At 42.5% G+C, this 22,844-nt stretch overlaps 2 protein-coding genes across 3 annotated transcripts in view; one reads left to right on the top strand and one right to left on the bottom strand.

Moving 5' to 3' along the window:
• Nucleotides 1-916: 916 nt before the first annotated feature.
• On the bottom strand, nt 917-19,103 carry LOC122779332 (endonuclease domain-containing 1 protein). Of its 2 annotated transcripts, XM_044041537.1 has the most exons (3): nt 19,042-19,103; nt 2,565-2,823; nt 917-1,879 (listed from the first exon to the last, which is right to left on the bottom strand). In XM_044041537.1, exons 2-3 carry the CDS (start codon nt 2,748-2,750, stop codon nt 1,271-1,273), a joined length of 795 nt encoding a protein of 264 aa, XP_043897472.1. In that variant the 5' UTR covers nt 2,751-2,823; nt 19,042-19,103; the 3' UTR covers nt 917-1,270. The 2 variants fall into 2 exon arrangements, with proteins under 2 accessions (XP_043897472.1, XP_043897471.1); XM_044041536.1 differs by lacking the exon at nt 19,042-19,103 and having other exon boundaries at nt 2,565-2,902.
• The window catches only part of kdm6bb (lysine (K)-specific demethylase 6B, b), a 28,062-nt gene continuing 12,785 nt past the window's right edge, over nt 7,568-22,844 (top strand). The window contains exons 1-10 of the mRNA XM_044042303.1: nt 7,568-7,801; nt 15,191-15,247; nt 16,403-16,526; nt 17,806-17,862; nt 18,284-18,521; nt 18,626-18,883; nt 19,014-19,166; nt 19,602-19,886; nt 20,038-20,526; nt 20,560-22,604. Coding sequence (XP_043898238.1) covers nt 16,408-16,526; nt 17,806-17,862; nt 18,284-18,521; nt 18,626-18,883; nt 19,014-19,166; nt 19,602-19,886; nt 20,038-20,526; nt 20,560-22,604 — 3,644 coding nt within the window. The 5' untranslated portion in view covers nt 7,568-7,801; nt 15,191-15,247; nt 16,403-16,407. The remainder of the gene's footprint in view (nt 7,802-15,190; nt 15,248-16,402; nt 16,527-17,805; nt 17,863-18,283; nt 18,522-18,625; nt 18,884-19,013; nt 19,167-19,601; nt 19,887-20,037; nt 20,527-20,559; nt 22,605-22,844) is intronic.

Below are 22,844 nucleotides of genomic sequence, written 5' to 3'. Positions count from 1 at the left end.
TGACAGAGGTATAAGTTGATTATTTTTCCTCATTATACTCTCTTATAAATGTTAACATTTACTAATAATAATAAGAAGAAGATATAACATCAGCACTTTTTCAAGAAGATTACATAGTGCTTTTCAGCTGTGATTTTCCAAAACCTGGGTCACGACCCACAAATGTGTCGTGGGAGATTTATTTCCCGAATGTTCCCTAACTTTTAGTTAAAATGTATGTGTATGTGTTTTGAATAACATGCATAAAATCGATCATTTAACAAACAACTCTTAGAAATGGTTTGTTTACCAATTCAAAGTTATATTAGGTGTTGCAGGCAATAAATATGTAACTGCAGACCCACAGGCAGCAGTTTCAGGCCCACAGAATTAGGCCCCTCGTTTTCTTACGACACCGTCTGTGGGCGACGGTCACTGGTAGAGCGAGTCGCCTCGAAGGTTGTGGGTTCGATTTTTTTTCCGTTAATCTACATGCCGATGTGTCCTTGGGAAAGACACTTAACCCCTCATTGCTCCTGACGGCTGTGCCAGCAGTGTGTGAGTGGGTATAAAAGATGAGTGATAGATGCACATAGTGAGTGAATGGGTGTGAATGGCAAAACTGTAGTGTACAGCAGCTTTGAGTGGTCATCAAGACTAGAAAAGCGCTATATAAATATAACCCATTTACCATTTAGTGACTGGGAGTGTAACTGCAGTCTTTGGACCACAGGCAAGAGTAAATTAATGTATACTCAGGGTATGAGCAAAAAAAATGTTGAATGTTCTGGAAGTTATGCTGGAAAATACTTTCTCCTACCTCTGCTTCTTTCTGCCTTGTGAGTGAATGCAAACAGGTTCAAAGCAACATATGGGGCAATGTATGCACATACACACTCTTGTCCATGTAAAATAAAAATACATTGTCATCAGTGAAATTATGTTTGAAACAAGTTTAGTATGTAGCATAATATGCAAAACATTGCAAAATGTACAGATGTACAGGTCAGCAAAATAAGATATTTTATTGAGCCAATTTGCATAACCTGCCACATTTGTTTAACTATTCTGCCCGTCATATGCTTACATTTGATTATTTTTTCATGAAGTAAGATATTAAGAGCAAAAAGGTTGTCATCAAAGACTCAAACACGTTTTAAGAGATGCAAGAATTATTAAGCCATAAGGAAATTTTACAGTGAATTCTGACAGATCAGACGTCATGTGGCACAAAAAGCACATGTCAATAAAAAGCAGCCTATGCACACAAAATATCTAACTGAAAGAGCTTTTAGATGGTGTGTTGCAAGTAAAGAGGAAGTGGCGAAGGAGAGATGCAGTTGTCATAAAAGAGCTGCAGGTTCTGGTCGACATCCATGTGGTTTTTCAGATAGAACTCCAATTCCTGGACCGTCATTTCATGGACACTGTTGCTCTCTTTGCTATTTTTGGCCAATGCTGCGTGGGAAGGGAAACGAATGCGAACAACGTGGGGTGCGTTGCGGTCATACTCAGTGCAGCAGTAGGCGGACCACACATCCTCGGGGATGGCCACGCGGTCCTGGTTGTTGCGACGGATCATGTTGCCCCTGGTGGTCACGCCGGTGACGATGTAGGCAGTTCCGCGGCAGAAGTTGTTGAGACGGACCCTGATCCGCTCCTCATACTCGCGCCAGGGGCCAATGTTGAACTGCCTTATCTGTGGGACAACGTTAGTCAGGGTATAAGTGGCAGCCCGGTCATGTGGAGTGGACTGGTGTTGGTCTGGGTTCAGGTGACCTCTCTCGTAGAGAACCACGTCAGAATAGTCGTCCAGGACGGCCTGGCTGTCCTCAAACTTCATGTGCAGGTAGCCGGTGGGGAAAGGCAGCATGTTTCCATTGCCATCGATTTCTGCCAGCTGAGGAGACACCAAGAATTTAGATATTAATCTGCTGGGAAATAATATTGAAAACAGAGAGTTTGTCTTGCCTTGCGACAGAATCAGTTTTCTAATTCAGGCACCTGATGCTGCCGTAGCCTATCCGCTTTAAGGTTTATCATGTTGTGCATTCAGAGTTGGTCTTCCGCATACCTGTAACAAGTCATTGAATTGCCTTTCTATCATTTTGAACAGTTCTCGTCTGACCTCTGGTTTCACCAAGGCATTTACACCCACAAAAATGCAGCTACCTGGATATTTTCTATGTTGTAGACCTTTGCTGTGCATGACAATCCCGCTTGATCAGCATTTTCTGAAATTCTCAGAGCAGCCCATCTGGCACCAACAACCATGCCATGTTCAAAGTCACTTTAAAATCACCTGTCTTTCATTGTGATGCTTGGTTTTAACTTGCTTACATGTCTAAATGCATTGAGTTGCTGCCATAGGACTGTCTGATTCGAATTCTATATTTTCAGTTGAACCGGTGTAATGTATGGACATTTTATACTGTATTTTACATTAGCCTATGGGACCTGCTCACACTTATGTTTAAAAATGGAAGAATGAATGAGAGAAAGAGCTGGTAGGAACATATTTCTGTCAGTTTTGATGAACAAACTTAATTATATGATGTATAATAATAAAAGCAGGAGTGTCAGACCTGTGGCTCATACATCCAAGGGTAGTCCACACGTCTGTCTCCTTCCGTTTTCTTGAAGGTATACGCTGAGTAAACTGGAATCCTCTTGTGAGGGTCGTACAGGGTCACATAGCGAGGTTTGTCTGCGTATCTTTGGCAGATCTTCTTCAGCCTCATGTCACTGATGCCCCGCGGTGGTGTCCCCATGTACAGGGAGTCCTTGCATCTCTCCACGTGGTTAAAATCTTGCACGACCGATGGCAACACTGGAGGCAAAAAACTGTTGATGAGAAAAGCAAAAGCGAACGGCGTTAACATCGTCATGGTCGATGACATCCCGTCAGTGTGTCCTACTTCGGCCTCCTCTACAAAAACAGTGAATGTTTGCAGTTATGGTTTTAATGTCACACAGCAGATATGCAAAGCAGGGAGAGCGAAGCCAAAAGACAGGCCTCCTGACTCATGTAGGTGTGGATGGGCAGGGTCAGTGCATCACTGTAACAATGCATTAATCATTTAATAATACACTGACAAGTTTGCCCCTGTGACTTCTTAATGGGGATGTGGTTTGACCTTAATGATTAAGGCCAACATTGTCATACAGATGGTTTATTAAAATGGTCACACAACAACATGTTGGTTCGATTTCTGTGCTGCTTTCTCTTATCCCAGCTCAAATTTTATGCAGTAGAGTGCATACCTGCCATACCTGTACAATGCATGATTGTCTAGTTCTTACAGTGCAAATATAAATGATACATATTGGTGATTTATCTGTCATATAAGATAGTAAAAAAAAAAAAAAACTTGGAGGATTTAATAGTGATTCACCACAAAACTTAGATACCACCCATTTGGCAAATACATTTTGACCTTGCACATAACTCAGTAGTAGAGGACAACATACTGTCTTAATTTATACCCACAATTCCCTTTCCTAGCTTCCTCCATTCTATTGTGTGACAAAGTCAGGTCACTCAAATTGAAGTGGATAATTGCTGCCAGTGTAAAGATAAAATGCAAACCGTCTAATCTCTCCCAGTGGTGAACAAAAGACCTACAGTGACCAGTGTGTTTCAGATGTACTATGCTCCTCCCCATGAATGAGTGGAGGATAAGACGCAGAGCAAAGGAGAGATAAAGCATGAAGGTTTTATCATATTGACGGAGAGTTAACTGGACGTTGTCAAGCAGTATGTGCAGTGAAGTCCCTCTCTATTACATTAAATCATATCGTTAAATGTGAAATATATAACATAGTGTCTATGATAAGAGATGAGAGATTTTATACAATTTTGTACAGATGGGGTTTAGAGTGCAGGAAGGTGAGAGCCAAACAAAATGAATAAATAAAAATAATTTAAATTACCCTTATACTCAGATCTAATCCAAAATGTAATAGGCTCGTCAGTGTTTCATACACCACCCCTACACAACATATATTGGTCCAGTAATTTATATTTTAATAATAGAAAAACAGACCGAACATTCTTGGCAAAGGCAGTGACGAAAGATAATGATGGATGTAAAGTAGCAACATAGGAAAACTGTTTAGGAATCAAGTATTTGCAGTGAGGTTGTGGTGTTTCAGAGTAAATGTCTTACTGGTCTGCCAAAATAGACTTTTGACCAATATTTGGCAGCTCGCCATGCACAGAGCAATGAATCCATCTGAACCCGTCAGCCAAGCTCAGTTTGTTGTCCGTTGTCCTTCATAGCAGCTCAGTGCAACATTTTTCATTTGTATATTTCTATTTAAATATTATTCATCTCCAAATCAACATCAAAGGTTGCTAATACAATGGGAAGGCTTGTGCACTTGTGTCTCTCCAAGTCCTTGAAAGATGTGTCCATACAGTAGACTGATTCAGCAGCAGAGGTCACTTCTGCCTGTAGAGAATAATAAACACATCAGAGCTTCCCAAACTCGCAAGACATCGGGGAACAAATATTACTTGATTCGTTAAATAGTGAGGAGAGCACTAATATCTTGAGCAGAGAGTGACTTCACACTTTGAGGGTTGTTATCGGGGACTGTTTTGTTCGCTAGTCTGGCTGTTGCATTTGAGTTGTGCGGGAAATTGAATTGGAATTCTTGTTTCTTCAGACTTCAATCATCCAATTCAATAAACGACACCAAAGTCAATAGCAGAGTAAGCTGTTTGGCATTGGCAGAGAAGATTTAGCAAGTAGTTTTTCATGCGTGCAACCCACATACTGAACCCTGCAGCTCATCCCCGCTCATATATTTCTGTGTGTGTGCCACTGATTAAAAAGTAAAAGTAGCTGGAGCTTCAGTGGCTGTCTTACTCTGCCCTCTGCTCAGTTTCTCTCATATGCAAATAGTAACCGTTAAGATGAGCTGCAGCAACAATCCTTCACTTCTCTAATAAGTCAATTGGAGTGACTGAGCGTCGTTATTCATCGAGGGGTCGCCTTGCCTCTCTGATCTAATAATGGCTTATGACAGTCATAAGTTATGTGGCTGCAGATGATAATGATTCAGTTACTGTATGTGAACAGACATTTTTAGCTCTCAGCATTTTCACCAATTAAAGTCACTAATTCAGGCCAAGTGCAGGGGTTGATGCCCCCTGCTGCTCTGTCTTCAGAGAACAAAAACTTCTCTTTTTTCCACCGCTGCTGACTTTCATGTTCATCACTTCTCGAGTTGAAAATGTAATGCCTTCTCGTGTAACACATTTAAGTTTTCATTTGGGGGATTTTCTTTTCAAATATGTGACAAAATTACTCCTAGAATCATTTATTTTAGATATCATTGTGAAACAATTTAACATAGAGACTATTTTCACAAAGGGTGAGCTAGACTAAAAAAATAAAACATTTAAAAACAGTACTGGTATTTGCATCACTCAACCTGCATGCATTCATGTCTTGTAGGGGTGGATTAAATCTGTGGTACAAATACATTTTACTTACTTACTTTCTCAGACTGACTACTCAAATATAGATTTACAGACCTGTAGGTTGACTCATGAAACTGGTCCAGTCCTCGACCAGTTTTTGGGGACAAGGTGGGTGATTTCAAAGGACACACCCTATTCTAAAATTCTATAAAATGCACACACTATATGTATTGGGCCACACCTCCAAATCAGTGAATTGGCATTTCATTCAGTCCTATTGCCAGGTGTATAAAAGCATGCTATAATAATAATTATTATTGTTATTATTATTATTATGTTAAATAATGGGTCACTCTAAAGAGCTCTCTGAATTCCTAATGTAAAAATTATGCCACTTTTGCAACAGGTCAGGCTTCTCTACCTGGCAGTCCAAAATCATGTAGGAAGAGTGGACTCAAAATTAGAAAATTTAAAATGGGACATCATAAAAGCCCCTGTTGGTGTAATGTGTAGGTCAACCAATACCCTTGTCTGTCTAACTTCCTCTGCAGATTGAGGTATCTTTTCCTGCAGTAACATATATTGCCCACTTGGAGGCAGTGTAGGCCAAGTTGTTTCTGATTCCAAGCATCTCCTCCATGGCACTAATAAATGCATTAATTGCATACAAATAACCTCTGTGTTGAATAACAGTGAACAATATTATCTCAAGGCACTGTACATAGTAAAGCAGAAACATTTTCAATATTATAGGAAGAAACCCAAACAAATCACACAATGAGCAAGAATTAAACATCAGTGGTGAGAGAGAAAAAACTCCCTGTTAACAGGAAGAAATCTCTGACAGAACCAGATTCAAAAATGTGCAGCCATCTCCCTCCACCAGTTGGGATGAAAGGAAAAATGGGGGACAGAGGAGAGCTGGGGGACAGAAAAGGAGAGAGACTAGGAGCAGATATGCACTGTAACAGTTGTATTTAGTTATAGGTTTAGACAGGACAATAGTAATGATAATGACGATAATAATAATAATGATAATAATAATAATAATGATGATGATGATGATAATAATAATAGCCTCAAAACTAGATCTGGATCCTGCAGCCTACAAGATGAGGACAGAGAGAAAGAGACAGGAAGCAAAAGCACAAACTAGGCATGATGATATCCTTTGCTGAAAAACTAGAGGGGATACATTCAATGCATTCTTTCAACCACTAGGGGGCGTGATTCACTTCACTCTGGCTTGGGAAGGTTTCCTCACTTTAGTTCTGCACCAAAGCTTGCTGATTGGCCCACATTCCCACATGGGGTTGAGCAGTGACCAATAGAGTTTCAGCCGATCAGGGGCTGTTGCTAAGGCACTTCAGAGGGGGAAAACAATCTGTCAGCAGTCTGCTTCCTCCATTTCCCTCTCACACTCCTGTGGCTCCTCATCAGCGCTCTGCCAGTGTCTACCTCTGACTGTGCACTCAGTCCACAGCCCTGTCTGCTTGTTATTGGCTGCCGAAGAGTGAAATGAGCAGAGGAGTGAGTGAGTGTTTTTTGCATTGTGAACCACAAAGGCAAGGCCCTCCCTCATCGACACAGAGCTTAGCCCCACCTCCACTTGTTATCCTGTCATTTGACATTTGAGCTCAGCCAACACTTGCAGCCCGTCTGTCACCAGTTCACTCACTTCCTAGTTGAGGCACAAGCATAAACCGCTGTATCCAGCTCCATCAAGGCCCTCAGAGAAAAGGGCATCGTGTGCACACTTCTTACTGATTATTTGCTATTTTATTTTGACTCTGCACAACCTTTTTTCGTAAGTCGTGAAATAACACGTGGAGTGAGGGATTGGCACACAGTGGAAGATTTGTGAAAACCGACAGTGGTGGTGGCAAAAAAAGAAATATGTATCAGCTTGAAGATATTCTGTTACAGCTGTAGAGAGATTTAAAATATCTTCTCTTCTCTACTGTACTGGACGTGTTCCAAGTTTCACTTACACACACATACACACACACTGTGTGAGAGAGAAATACCCCCTCCACTCCTCTCTGTCTGCTATTTTCCCCCTCCTCCTGCCTCTTCTTGTTCACTGCAAAATGAGAGAGAGAGATAAGCCACTTTGCCCACTCATTGGTCCATTTCTTGTGATTGGCAGCCTGTCAGCCCGCCCCTGCCCCTGCTGGTCTCTGCACATGGATCAGTCTGCGATGAGAGCCTCAGCATCAGGGGGAGAGTGTAGAGTGTGGAAACAGGAAGAGGAGGAAGAGGGAAGAAAGGAGACAGAGGAGAGGATCGGGTGAGACGAGGTGGTGAGGAGTGAAAGGAAGGAGAAAGGGGAGCAGAGAGGGGAGTGTGGAGCAAAGACGGAGAAGACAAAAGCAAGAGGTAAAAGCTGAGGTGAGCAAGTTCATGTGCCTTGTGCTTATGGCTGCATGGAAATATACTGCATGCATTGTAGAGTGTTAGAGAAGAGAGTGTGTGTGTGTGTGTGTGTGTTTCTCCTGCTGTTTGTGTTTGTTACTATATGTTGAATTTTTTAATGTATGTGTGTTTGTGTGTGTGTGTATGTTCTGTGTCCTTTTACAGAACGATCCAAACATGCTGCAGTGTGTGCGCCTGCAGACTGTACTGCGCTGTTAATGCATGAAACACATACACACACACATACAGAGAGAGAGAGAGACAGTTCCACAGAGATCGAATGTAACCACAGTTGTAAACCAGCAAGTTCCCCTTCACTGCATTCACCTCACCGTTTCATATTTCTGCACGGTCTGCACGTGAGCACTACAGGTCTGTGTGTGTGTGTGTGTGTGTGTGAGAGTGAGGAGGGGGTGCTCACGTGTGTGTGTGTTGGTGGGAGGGGTACAATAGTGAGGGGCTTCAGTGCAAAGACTCAGAGTAATGTCTTAACTGTGTCACATACAGTATGTTAAGTTCACTACAGTTCGTTGACACGTTCCTACTCGGAGAGAGACCTTTTCACTTTGTTGTGTTTTAAAAGACTCAAATGTTTGTTTGACTCACGGACAGAAACCAAATGGACTCATAAGAAGAAAACAAAAGAACACCTGGTTACTGTCACTAGCACGCTGAATTAACTTGGTGTATCATTTCTAGGTTACCATTCTTCACACATGCCAGGTCTCTCTCTCTCACACACACACACACACATATATATAAGTAGATTCATTGCTTTTCAACCTGCTCCATTGTCTTTGTTAAGAAAATGCACAGTTTGTGTTTTTTTTGTAAAAGACTCCCCTCTTTCTTGTCCATGACCTTGCCTTGGTACGTTCCAGTTCCCCCCCTCACAGGGCTGTGCTTTATGGAGTATACCCCGAGAGAAGCTGAGAGGGAGAAGGGGGATAGAGGAGCAGAGAGAAGTGGGGCTGCAGAGATACTATTTTTAGAAAATGTGATTGATATCCGGCTCATACTGTACTTTCCTTTCTCTGTGATAGTGATGCTATTTCAGGCCTGCATCCAATAAAATCATGCACGTGCATGCATTCATGGTGGGTTGTCCCAGCATTATGTGTCTGTCTGCACGCTTCTCACTTCCCCTCCATCTGTTCCCTGCATGCTTCTGCCCCTCCTGTTAGCAAGCTTGGTCTCTCCGTTATGGTGTAGGAAGCAGGATCCTTCCTACATAGACACACACGCATACACTCGTGAAGTCTCAGTTGGGGATGCACGTCTGCAGTGGGTCGCTGCAGCTGTAGCAAACATCTTTAAAATAGTGTGAGATGTGACAAACTGTTGATTTGTTCAGATGATGGCACACATTGTGAGTGTGTTTAAAGATATGAGGTATATCTCCACCATTCAGAGAATGATTTTATTCAGCTCACAGCACTGTGAATGCAAATGGTGCCCAATCCAAAGAGGAAAAAAGAAAGAAATGAGGAAATATACATTAAATCTAATGGGCTCTCTCCATTCACTTCACTCTCATCTCCTCCTCCACCCCCCTCCTCTTGCTGGCTCACACACGCTAACACTCCCCTCCTCGCTTGAGGCCTCGCTCCAAGCTCTGGACTAAATGATATCATCGGTTGCCAGGGATACAGGGACACAGCGTGCAGAGAAAAGGGAGGGTGAGGCAGAGCTGTGCACGTAGCCTGAGAGGGAAAAGAAGGATGCTTGTATATCGGGTGTCAAATAAAAAGAAAAGTAGTGAAGGCTGCATGTGCATTGGGGGAGAGTCTGAAGAGGAGAGGCAGAAGAAAATAAAGCCTGCCAAAGTCTGTTGTCAAAGGTTACTGGCCCATCCTTTCGCTCCCTTCTGTCTCACATCTCGCTACACTCTCTTTGTCTAGAGAGGCTCACAATTGCAACAGTGCATGTGGGATGCATGTGACAGCATGTGTTGCAGGAGATGGGAGGCAAAAATAGAGGCAGATTGTAGCAGGAATACCTGAGGAATGGAGCTGAGATACTGTCCTTGGTTTAACAACAATACAACCCTTCTGTCTTGTACATGTAGGCACCAAATAACTGGTATTCCCTCACTGTCTCCACTGTGTGTTTCTGTGTGTTTGCCAGTGTGCGTAGGATGAGCGTGTCTATTTAAAGAGATCGGAAAGTTCACCGGTCTGCTGTCTCTAACTGACGGCATCATCAAAATTTGGACCAGAGAGTCGGTCTCCCCCGGCTATTCTCTCAGCACACTATTGCAAGGTAAGACTGGTGTCAGTGAAACCTAAAAAAAAAGTTGTGAGGACCAGACATTCAATTTGTATAGTGCCAAATAACAACGTACATTATCTCAAGGCCCTGTACATAGTAAGGCGGAAACCTTTACAATATTATACCCAACAATTCACACAATACGCAAGCACTAGGCATCAGTGGAGACAAAAATAAATACCCTGACAGAACCAGACTCAAAATGCGGAAAGAAGAAGAGAAGGGGGAAAAAGAGGGAGACGAGGTAGAGACAGAAGAAAGAGATCAGGAGCAGATATGTACTGTACCAGTTGTATTAAATCATAGGTTTAGACAGGACAGCTCTGAGTCAGTTATGGTATGTTTATAGTACTACAATGTTGTTGAAACACACACTAGCATAGATTGTTGATACAAATTCAACTGATATAGATTTTAATTATATAATAAATATGATGTCAATACTACTACTACTGGTACTGAAAATAATAGCCTCAAATCTGGATCCTGCAGCCTGCAAAATGAATACGGAGAGAGGGAGAGAGGATAGGAAAGGAAAGCACAAACTAGATAGAGAAAGAACAAGGTTAATGACATGTAATAAAGTCATATTCGTAGCCTGAGTGTGAGTGCGCCACAGAATTTGCCCAGCAGTCTAGGTCGATAGCAGCACCACTAAGATGATTCAGGTTTCAACCAGCCCTAACTATAAGCTTTTATCAAAAAGGAAGGTTTTAAATCTAACTTTAAATACAGAGAATGTCCGCCTCCCAAACTGACACTGGGAGCTGGTTCCACAGGAAAGGAGCCTGGTAACTGAAGGCTCTGGGAACCACAAGTAAGCCTACATTTTGGGGTCGAAGTGATCTGTTGGGAATATAAGGAAAAACTAGTTCTTTAAGGTATGAAGGGGCCTGATCATTAAATGCTTTGTATGTGAGGAGGAGGATTTAAAATTAAATTCAGGGAACCAGTGTAGAGAAGAAAAACACTGGAGTGATATGGTCTCATAATGTCCTCACTCACTATGGTTTACGGAGAGAGATGTCTGCCCCTTTTCCCTGTGGGTGCCTCTCTGGGATTTGAAAACAGAGACATCAGGAATCAGACCTTCAATAAACATATCACTTCCATCTGCTCTTACGTGGTCTTCCTGGGAGAGATGCTGGGCTCAGTCTGTAGGCCAATGCAAAATAGATGCCAAAAAGGGATCTCATCACCCCCAATCTAAACCTAATTCTAACCTTAACCCTAAAAACCAGGACTTAACTAAGCTTCAAGTCTTTCCACTAGCGCAGCTCAGCGGTGTCTAGACAAGTCTGATTGAAGACCTGAAAACCGTGTAGTACACAGTGGTCTAAGACACTGCAGTCTATTGATTGGTCGACAGCGAATAGTCAATTCTGTCTCACTCGTTCTCCTTGTCTACCACTGTATCCTCCACATGAGGTTTGCAGGGTGCTGGAGCCAATCCCAGTTGACATAGGGCAAAAGGCGAGGTAAACCCTGGATAGGTCACCAGTCCATCGTAGGAACATCAATGACTCTCACATTCACACCTACAGTCATATTGTGTCCAATTAACCTGTAGTCCAAATCAACCTTTTGGACTGTGGGGTGACACCTGAGTACTCAGGGAGAACATGCAAACATGCAGAAAGGCCCTTGGTTGAAGCGGGATTCAAACAGGCTGCCATCTTGCTGTGAGGCAACAGTGCAACCCGCTACTTTGCCGTGTGGTCCAACTTCTGTCTCACATTTTTAAATATACCATGATTGAGCAGCCACAACAGCGGAAGCTGGACCCTGTTTACATGCATGTTAAAAGTCCGGTTTTAGTCGGACTAAGACAATAATTTGGTTTTCTTAATGTCATGTAAACGTGTTTGCCTGACTATAATCAAGTGAGTCTTAGTCGGACTAATGTATCCGTATAATGTGATTCATAGTCTGATTGCTCCTGCATGTATACACTTAGTCGGACTGGAATCATGATCAATAATCATGATTAATATGTATGAAACATACATAACCGCGATCCATCTCACTATTCATCTCGCTGTTTGCTATTTGTTTTTTCTTTGATTTGATTCAATAGACACTAGCTTTTAGAGAGAAACAGCACCACCATGAAAAACTGGACAGGTCTACGTAATAGGCTACTGACTGTGGTGTATGTGTTGCAATTTTTTAGATGTTTCCTCACTGTGAAGCAGACAGAAACAGAGACAGAAACCCTGTGCATGTGACTGCTGAGTTCCAGATGTCTCGCATGACCCCAGCACACATGGGTTAAATCATGGTTGTGTAGAGTCTGAATTGAGCTGCTGTTGACTGACAAGGAGGCTCTGTGGTAGATGGTTTAACTGTTGTGTGCGTGGTCTTGCTCAGTACTGTCCAGTGTTAAAAACACGGCACGGCGTTCCCTCTTGTCTGGGAATACAAATGGTGCTGAGAATGAATGAGGGTGAAAGGATGGACAGTGGTGTGATGGCAGCAGAGGCTGTTGTTTTGGGACCTAAATCCAAACATGGCAAATTTAAGAATAAACTCAAACTCCACCAAAAGCAAAGAAAGCTTCACGGCAATGCAACATATGGTCAATTCAAGCAACACAATGTTATCCTAAACTATAGAACTGCAAGAATTTATTTGTTACATAAAAACATAAAATTCAAACAAAAAAAAATTCTAATCTCATATTACATTCATTTTTAGTGTATTTTATGTTTATGTTCCATTGTATGGAACCATGTATTGTCTCCTTTGTACTCAAATGCAGCAGACTCTAAAGAGCCTAAAGCAACAGCTGTCTGGCTACCGTTGCTCTAGCAACGGGTTGGAAATTGATGTTCAAGAAAAGTTATTATTACAACTCAAATCTCAGATCAACAAATGTCTATGTCCATGTCTCGAGGTGTGCTGTGAACAGTTTTACAGGCATCTCTTTTTCTATTGTGGTTCAATGGGAAGATTGCTTTTTGGGCAGCATTAGTATTTTTTTGTTGCAGTACCGTTTTGAAAAATTGGTTGCAAGGAAGGCAGAGGGGGCGGTGCTCTATCCAGCCCTTATAATACATCCATGCTCATCGCGGCCCCTCGTCTTAGCCCCTTACGTTTTGTTTCAAGTAACAAGAAACGGAGAAAACTGAACCGTCTCCACAACCAAGGCTGCAGCAGGACGTTTCACAAAGGTAATAATATTTTATATTTTTCTGTGTGTATTTTCTCTATGCTGTTAGAATCCTGAACACTGAGGACTTACTGGTGGTGCCACTCTCCCCTCCCCCCACTCTGACCTCACAATGTGTCTTCTGCACTTTACACTGAAAGTGTCCATTTGTTTTGTTGTTTTTGTTTAAACTGTGAGAAAGGTCATTTTGTTTGCCTTTATGAAGAAATCAAAATCTATCATCTTGAAGTCTGCAAGTGGTCATTTTCAATTACAGTGAGTCAGTCTACTCAAATCTAGCTCGGTTTTGTTAACTCCTGGCTATAACTATAATTTTACTCACCAATTTACAGTAATAAGGCCACTCTATTTATTTAAATTATTGATTAAGTCTAGTGCAGAATATGGGGGTTTGCGAGGCCTTCTTCCTAATGCCGTCATGTCCTCCTCTGTGTTGAAGTCCAGGTACCTCGCAAAGAGGATAGTTTGATTGGATCACTTCTTATTATTCCTCTCTTCCGATTGGTTATCTTCCCAAGTCATCCTGCCCATTTTTTGTCTAGTTTTTATTCCTTGACGAAAGTGTCAGTAGAATACTGTCAGCATTTAACTGTTCTATAACATTGTCTCATTCTCTTCTCAGGTGTGATTGACATCCAGCTGTCAGCTGATCACAGCTTTATCAGCTGGGACTATTTGGGTAGAAGTGTCCAATATAAGTGTCCAGTGTCGGCATTCTTCCACCCCGTGACTGGAGCGGGACACATGGCAGGCAACCACTTCTCTGGGATGGGGGTCTTCAGCAAAAGATTCTCGGTCCTTCATGACCTCCTCGAAAAGCAGCCTTTTTTAAAGTTTTTAAAAACACAATCGTTGTAAATAAATATTTATCAGCATTTGTACAAAGTGTTTTTGGTTTTTTGTTATGAGAATAACTTTTAGTTAACTATTGGTTATGTATGACGCCACTGCTGTACCCAATCTAAAAACGAATTAAAACAACCTAATTTTAAAAACAATAAGTCGAGAAAAACCAATAAACAAGATAAAAACGAATGAACAATCCAAAACAATTGTAACCTTGACCCATGGATCCAAGGTGACTCGTGGATTCACATCGTGTCATCTTCACTCTGCCTCGTTTGCTAATTGTGTGGTTCTTCGGTAAATCCAAATGAGGGGATTTTAAATACTGAAGTCACAATATAACAATTTTGTACTGAAACTGAACTTGCCAATGATGAGCAACAACTTAACTTCATGTTAGAAAACACCGGCCAAAGGCATGAATGAGTGGCAACCCCACCCACCACGGAAGAGGATGAGGGCCTCATGGGAAATTTTTTGAAGACTAGACTACTAGATCTGACTTTAATCCCAGAATTCTGTCATTTTTTTTCTCAGAAGTCTGACTTTAATCATCTCACCATGTATATAATTCAATTCAATACAGCCCCAGAATATAGAGGACAAGTTGAATTTCTCACACAACCAGCGTCAGCCGAACACCTGACCTGAGGTAATCATTCAGTACTCAGTGGGAAGCCGATTGTGCCTCTGAAAGTTTGCATTCTTGAGGAGAATGAAACACATCAAAAGGTTACACAGGTGTAGAAAATGGAAGATGGATGTTGTTTTGAAACGGCACGGGTGTCTCCTTTCTTTCTGAATATTAAGAAATCTTGACTTATGGAGTGATTTTATAGTAGCACTTCTTTTGTGTCCACTTTTTTTCGTAATGAGGGGTTTTCGTCTGCCCTGTGTTTTCATCACTCGATGGCCACTGATTGTGGTGTCTGCTGGGAAACAGTGATTAGAGAGAGAGAGAGAGACTGAGTGCACAATGAAAATATGGCTGTCGATGATATGATCACTGAACAGATACATTGCACCAAAAAAATCCTCTATGGATGCTATTTCTCAACCCTGTGTCTTTTCCACAGGCTGGTTTTTGCTCTCAGGTGTGAAGTGGAGGGCCTCCCAAACACAGACCAAGACTGGTAACTACACATTTTGTTTCTCTCTCCCTGATAACATTATATATACATATGTATTTTTGCCCATTCACATGCTACCTGCACAGCTGTCAGGGTTAAGTGTCTTGCTCAGGGACACAGCGCCATATAGACTAGTGGAGCTGGGGATCGATCCCACAGTCTTCCAGTTGACAGACAACCTGCTCTGCCACCGAACCACAGCCTGTTAAATTGTTACTGAAGGATTTCACTTGCATGATTAAGCATTAAGGATTGATTAAGGATTCCTAATCCTTTTTTTCAAGTCACTGTGCGTAAGACTTTTTCGAATCTGTGTAAAGCTTCTCCTAAAGCCGTAGTCTGCAATTTACATGACTGCCTTGGAAATTACTAACCAATAACTTGGTTTTATCAGTTGGAAATGTAGACTGCTTCTACTCCTCCTACTACACCATCTTTTAATTTTTTTTTGCAGACAACTAAAGTAATAGATTATAATAACAACAACAACTAAAAACGAATCATGGAGTTGAGCTTTGATGTTGCCACTCACTGCAAATTATAAAGTTTGTCATTGTCTTAAAGTTGCAGTCGGCAGGACTGATGGAAACATAGTTGTTGATGTTCAACTGAAGGTTTTTAAAATACTTTGCAATCATGGATCTCTGGTCCAAGCTCGTCTCGTCATATGACAACAGATGGATGCAATTGTTTAATATGCAACAGAAGACCTGAGACAATCTCACCATATCTGAAACTCTCTTCTGATACCAACACGTCTTTTATGCTGGAGTAGCAATCATTCCACCACAGGGACCTGTATGCAGAGTAGTCATAGAGGAACAGCCAATAAGAGCACCTGCTCTCTCTGAACTGCACTTTGATTGGCCAAAGCCTCCTTTGCTACTACATGATAGTTTTGAGGCTATAAAGGGGAGCAAAGGTTTAATACTCTCTCAGATCACTTGATTAATATTGTGCTAAAATGTTATTATGGAATTATTGACAAGTTATGCAAAACAAATCCTCTCCACTGTACCCTTTATGGATTGACTGTCTGTGGTAGCATCGACATCTTGCATTTTATGTCATCAGACTTCTTTAAAGTAGTTTTTTATTTATTTATTTGGTGTATTTGCTTGTTAGTTTATTCAAAATGGGGAATTATGTCTGTTTCAGGCTGCATGTATCACCCAGCAGAGCTGTACTCTGGCCGCAACACATGGGACTCCTATCCAGCTGGAGGACCTAACAGAGGACAATGGGCTCCTGTGAACAGTCACCTCTGGAGCCACACAAACAGGTCAGTCTAGGTACTATAGTATAGTATAATATAGTGTAGTGTAGTGTTGTGTACTATAGTATAGTGTTGTATAGTTTAGTATGGTATAGTATAGTATAGTATAGTATAGTATAGTATGGTATAGTATAGTATATTATGGTATGGTATAGTATAGTATAGTATTGTGCATTTATTTACTGATCATGCATCTTAAGTTTGAACACCACCTGAATATTTTGAGGAATTAAAGGGCAGAAGTTTCCTCGAAAATGATTTCAAGTCAGTGGGAGTGGATAGTGGAACACTTTGAGAGCTGAACTCCCTGCAGTGAGGGTCATTTCAGTGGGGGGACTCCTGCTTTTGTTGTCTGGGTTGATTTATAATGAGCAACACTTGGGGCTGACTGATTAACATGTGATGAGCATATTGAAGGAAAACTCCCACTTCAGTAGCAAGCATAAATAGAGTGTAATTAAAAAGCATGACTGTGGTGAATGGTACTTCTTTTAACATTTCACCAGCCGTTATTAATTATATGGTTATAACACAAATATAGCTCATATGTGTGTTTGCTTCTGCCTTACGGGAATAGAGACATTTGTGACTCTGGTTTGGATTGTATGACTCAAAGGAGACTTGTCTCTTAATAATAATAAGTTATCGTGACAGTTACAACAATGACAGGTTTTGCACAGAGCAACTGTACAGGGCTGTATGCCAACCATCAATATGCAAGGTTTCATTCGAAGAGAGTGAACTAATATGAGTTATTGAGTTATTAAGTTGTCAATTTAAAATGTTGAATAAGGTCACCGTGACAACACAGCCCGCATACAGGCAAAGACCTTTATTGGCCTATGTCTCAGTTGCAAAAGAAACGTGGTTGCCGTGGTAACATCAAGTGGTTTTTTTGGCTTTTTTTTACAATTTTGAATTAATGGAGAAACGTCTGTCACTTTATATCAAGCAATTCAATTGACAAATTCACTCACCAAGTGTGAAGATGGGTGGATGAATTTAATATCTAGTTATCTAGTTGATCAAAGTTGCTTCGGTAGAACTTATATGACTTGAATTCATGTCTTATTCTTGGGTGCTATTAGCTCTACTGAGCTGGAGAGCCAAGGTGAAGACGCAAACACACAGGAAACGAAAGAAATGGCCAGAGGCCAAGCAAATCTGGCTCCAGCCTGACTTCGTGTGAATAGTGAGAGCGGCTATCAGATTTATTATATCATCACACAAACTGCATCATTACCTTGAGACAGTAGATTGACTTTTTTTTTTTTTATCACTCCAGATGCCAAGGAGGACGCAATCAATCACATAATCCACTACCAAGCCGTCTTTATAACAGGTGAGTGGAACTCAGCTTTGCAGGATGGATGGTTGGTTGGATAGACATTGCCATGGGGAATGTTCCATAAAAATTCTGCCATTAAAAATGAACTTGTTACATTAAAACTTTGCCTACTGTGTGAAGTGAGTCTTTAGAGTACTGTAGTGTTACAAAAAAAAACACATTATACATGTTGTTTTACAGTCAAGACTGTCTGGTTGCAAAAAGTATAAGAGAAGCAGTGTCAATTCCTGTCAGATGTTATTTTCTTGTGGCAAAAAGGTAAAAAATAAACAGTAATGAATGACTTCTTTAAAAACGTAACTTAATAACTTCTTGCATCAAAATCCCAAACATGACAGCATCAAGCTATTGTTACTCAACCTCAATCATGATACTTGTTACCATGTTCATCTTTTTTGGGGTTTTTTTTCCACAGGGGGGACAGAACAGGTAACCATGTCCAGGATAAAGGCATCTCAAAGGGGCACAGAGTACATCAACGTCCATGGGATGATAAAGAGCAACCGTTTGAGGCCCAGAATTGGCATCACAACTCCACGCGCTCATTCCAGCAGCGAGTGCCCACCAACAGTGGTTATGCAACAGGATCTGGACAGCGATATGTGACCTGGGACAATGGTGTCAGCAACTCTGCAGTGAGCCAGGCTTATGAGGTATTGAGAGGATTGTTTTCAGTGGTGCTGTTTACTGCTGTAGGTGTTGCGCGTGTGTCGTTATTTGACATTTTGATTGCGACTTTTTATGTTTTGCGACTCAGCATGGTGGTCCTCACCTACACCGCAGCAACAACAACAACTCCAGAGAGCTCCATTCCCCCTCAGAGAGATGGGCCTCCTCAGAATGCAGCAGGAGGCTTCCAGGCAGAGTGATAAACAACAGGCCAGGCCCCTGGAAACGACCAGCCCTCCACCAGCGGCGAGACCAATTTCACCAGCACAGTCCACCCCCACTGCACCATTTATCCCCAAGGGAAGAGTGTCCTGCCAAGCGGAGAAGGGACTCTGGTCCTGATCAGGTAAAGTGTGCTTACTTTGTTGAACAGCAGCCGACAAAGCAGTATGACATTTTATGTTATGACAACAGCACCACCTTTTGGCCACACCCCACCTAGTTTGATTCAATATTATTTTATGTGTTCTGTTTAGTCATCTCATCCTGGATCAAGACATTTACCTTTACTTGCCCCATCACCACCTCGTCGCCACCGCAGTCACCAAGATAACTGGAAGCCTCTTAACGACAGGACGGGTCCTTGCCACCACTCTGACCACAGGACCTCAACTCGCACACAGCAACAGGTCAACTACTGTAAACACTGCAGAGACTGCAGTGCATTACTTTTGGTGATGTTATTATTCTGCCTGTGTTTGGATTGGTTATTATTTGTATGCTGGGTCAGACCTGACTGAGGGAGCATTTGTGTGTGTACAGCAGAAGTGCAGGGGTGGGTGGAGACATGAAGTGTTTATCCAGTCAAACCACTGAATGGGGTGGGTTTGGGTCTGTTACTGTTTGAAGCGATCTAACTTTACTCCTAAACACCACTATAATGAGAAACACAGAGAAAGGAGCTGATAGGTTTAATCAGCACTCTTTGGACACCTTTGACAGTGGTTTGGATATCACGGACATTAGTCTATATTCAAAGTCGCTGGCTATATAGTTTTCATATTAAAACTGTTGTAAAATGTTAATCATTGTCGATCTCTACTCTGGGCCGTTCAACTTCGCAGGACACCTCGAAACCACGAGCAGGAGGACATGGCTTCAGCAACAATAACCTGGCAGCTTCGAACCAGAATTGTGGCAGCAGACCGCCTCATCACGGAAGCAGAGGAAAGGTTGAGCGGAAAATCCCGTCTTCACCAGCAGACCACACCCGTGTGCCTTACAGCCACCAAAACCATCATTACCACTACCAACGGCACACAGGCCACCCCAGATCCCCTCAGCACAACCTGCCACTACACCCTCCAGAGGAAAAGGACTCACGCAGCTATCACCACAAACAAAGCACAGTAAGGAAGAAACACCTATTCAGTCATTTGTTTTTCTTTAATCTTACCAAATCGCCTACTAAACTAAAAATAATATAATAGTTCATCTTTTTTATTACGATATGTACAGTATACATTCTATACTTAAATGTATGTACTATTAATTCTGCAGGAACCTCAACATATTCATCAAAGAAGCATGTCAAGGGATCCAGCCCTTTCCCGTTCTTCTGCTGCAGGCTCTCCTCCCTTGACATCCCTTCACTGCATACCTAAAGATGGAGCTTCCACTGCCAGCAGTCCAGGTGCTCCCCCCAGTTATTCCTCATACAATGTAGCCACTGGAAGGAAAGATCCATCGCTCATATGTGAGAGTAGTCCTGGCCTCAGTGGACAGCATCAACTCCAGGGAAACTCCCCTCACAGCCCAAACAGTCCAGAAATCAGGTTTTCAGAAAGCAAGTACAGAAAGACTCCACAACCCCTCTGCTCCCAACAGTTCCACCACAACCGATCGAGAGCAAATAAACTTGACAAGGGCCTGGAAGACCACAAAAGGCCTGACTGCAAAGAAAAAGACAAGCTGGGGAAAAGGGAGAGAAAGGGAGATGTTCAAAAGACCAGCAGAAACGGCGAAGAAAGAAAACAGCGGAAGAAGAAAGAGGAGAAAAGGTCGGGTAACCAAAAAAAGAAAAGAGACAAGGCAGTTAAAAAAGAAAGAAAGTTAGGCTTGAAAATCACAAAGAAGGACGTGTCCAGCCCTGTCTCTGCCTCCAGCTCTTCAGGAGAGGTCAAAGTGAGTCTGACCCTGGAGAGTCCCAGCCAGTCAGCACCCAAACACAAGCACAGGGCGAGGAGTGAACGAGCAGAGGGCATACGCAGACCGCTTGAAAAGACGCCGCATCCGAGCTGCACTTCACCTCAGCCTTCCTCCAAATCTGAAAAACACAAAACAGTCAAAAGCAAGAAGAATAGCAGTACCCACAAACTCTTTAAGAATCGACCGGTGAAGTCTTCTCACTGGGACGCCAGCCCCAACCACATCGGCAAGAATCTGACCCCTGCCTCATCCTATTCAGGAGACAGACCAAAAGATACACTCCCCTCACTTTTAATTCAAGCCTTAGCACCTCTCAGTGAAGCCTGCTCTGTTAGCTTAGAGCAGCCTGTCCAAGGCAAAGACACTAGGCAGGGAGGAGTTCTCACTGCTCCGGACCTCCAGCCTGTGGCTGTGATGGGAAATATGCTTGAAATGGGAGACAACCTTTCAAACACTCCTCCTGTTCTGAGCTGGCAGGGCTCTCCTGTGTCAGTTTTGGGAGAGGATGAGGACGAGTTGGAGAAGGGAGTGATAAGTAGACCTGTCCTTCAGCCCAGCCCCACACAGTGTTTTTCTCCTCCTCCTCCTGAAGACAACACGAGCAATGACGATATGGAAAAGGAGCCTAGCGAAATGATAGAAACTGATAAAAATTACAAGTCTGAATTCTGCGAATTGCCTTGTACAACCAAAGTTGCTGAGGAAGAAACAAAAGAAAGTGTGGACCCAAGTGATGAAAATTCTGGCTCTCTGCTTAGTGAAGTAAGTCACGAGGAAGCAGGGTTTGACAAAGTCTTCAAGAGTCTGGCTTCCTTTCTCGGAGGCAAGAGGGTCTCATGTCGAGGTGGTCCATTTGGTGGGCCTCCGGACAGCACAGCAGGAGGGGTCAAGTACTCTTCTTCTCTTGTTATTGGGCCAGAGATCAGCTCTAATGAGCATCATGATTTCTCCTGCAATTCAAATCCCACCACGTCGTCCAGCCCTAGTGTTCAATCACCAACTCAGGCTACATCAGACACACTTTTGAAATCCCAGATTTCAACAGAGCTGAGTGAGTCCGTCACTAACTCTCTGGTGCAGGAGATGCCGGAAGAAACTGAGAATAATATGAAAGTAAAACAGGAGGATAAGGATACAGAGGTCCTCCCAGAGAGAACTGAGTCATCCTTCTTGGATGGGTCACTGAGTGCAGAGCTGAGGCTGACCACCACTGACTCGGCCTCATTCACAGAGCTCATCAAGGTTTCCACCAAGGAAGATAAAAAACACAGCAAAAAGCAAAAATCAAAAAGATGTGCAAAGAGAAAAAGAAAACAAGCGGATGGAGGGAGAGAAAGGAAGATCAACGTTAAGATAAAGACGGAGGAACGCAGCGTCATCTGTCCCAGAAACAAAGTGAAAGATGTAAAGGATTCAGAGGAAAAAGACATTTCATCTTCAGAACCAGTCATCTCTAAAAGCTCACCCAGACCTCTCAAAAACAATGTGAAGCGCCAGACTTCTCAGGGAAATCACTCTCCCCATGGCAAGGACATCCAGAGAAAGAAGAAGGACACTGGGAATGCTGAGGTAACGACCAAGAAGGAGGATGCAGTTACGGAATTAGAAAATGAGATATCAGCAGCAGCTACAAACACAAATGCAAGGACTTCCAAAGCAGCGTCAACTGTAACAATCAACACGTCCACATTAAGTGTCTCTACACCAGCAAAGAAATCTCCCAGCTCGTCGCTACCCGTCGATCCACTGAAACTGAAAGCGTTGTCCATGGGCTTGTGCAAGGAGCTAAAGATCCTGCTGATTAAAGTGGAGAGTGCCGGAAGACATACGTTCAACATATCAGAGGTGGAGGAGAAACAAGTCCCGCTTTCCACGATCGACATCAACAACACGGCGACAGAAGTGATCAGGGCTTGCAAGTGAGTACTCCGATCATGATATTGGTGGGCCCTTCAGACCCAGTGGTATCCGTCTTGTTGGGAGGAGCTGAATGAATCAAAGCATTACTCCACACAGCGGTAACATGAATTTTATTAGAAAAATACATTGTGATGATAACTGTTAATGTAAAAGAAACCTTCAGTGTGAAACTGAAATGGGTCAGATGTGATTGGCTCCAGCTCTTCCCCCGACTCTTAAGAGGATACAGCTGTTAAAAA

The sequence above is a fragment of the Solea senegalensis genome, linkage group LG13 (genome assembly GCF_019176455.1).
Source record: "Solea senegalensis isolate Sse05_10M linkage group LG13, IFAPA_SoseM_1, whole genome shotgun sequence".
NCBI lineage: Eukaryota > Metazoa > Chordata > Actinopteri > Pleuronectiformes > Soleidae > Solea > Solea senegalensis.
Note: the sequence above shows the minus strand (reverse complement) of the source record. Positions and strands in the feature narration are given on the sequence as shown.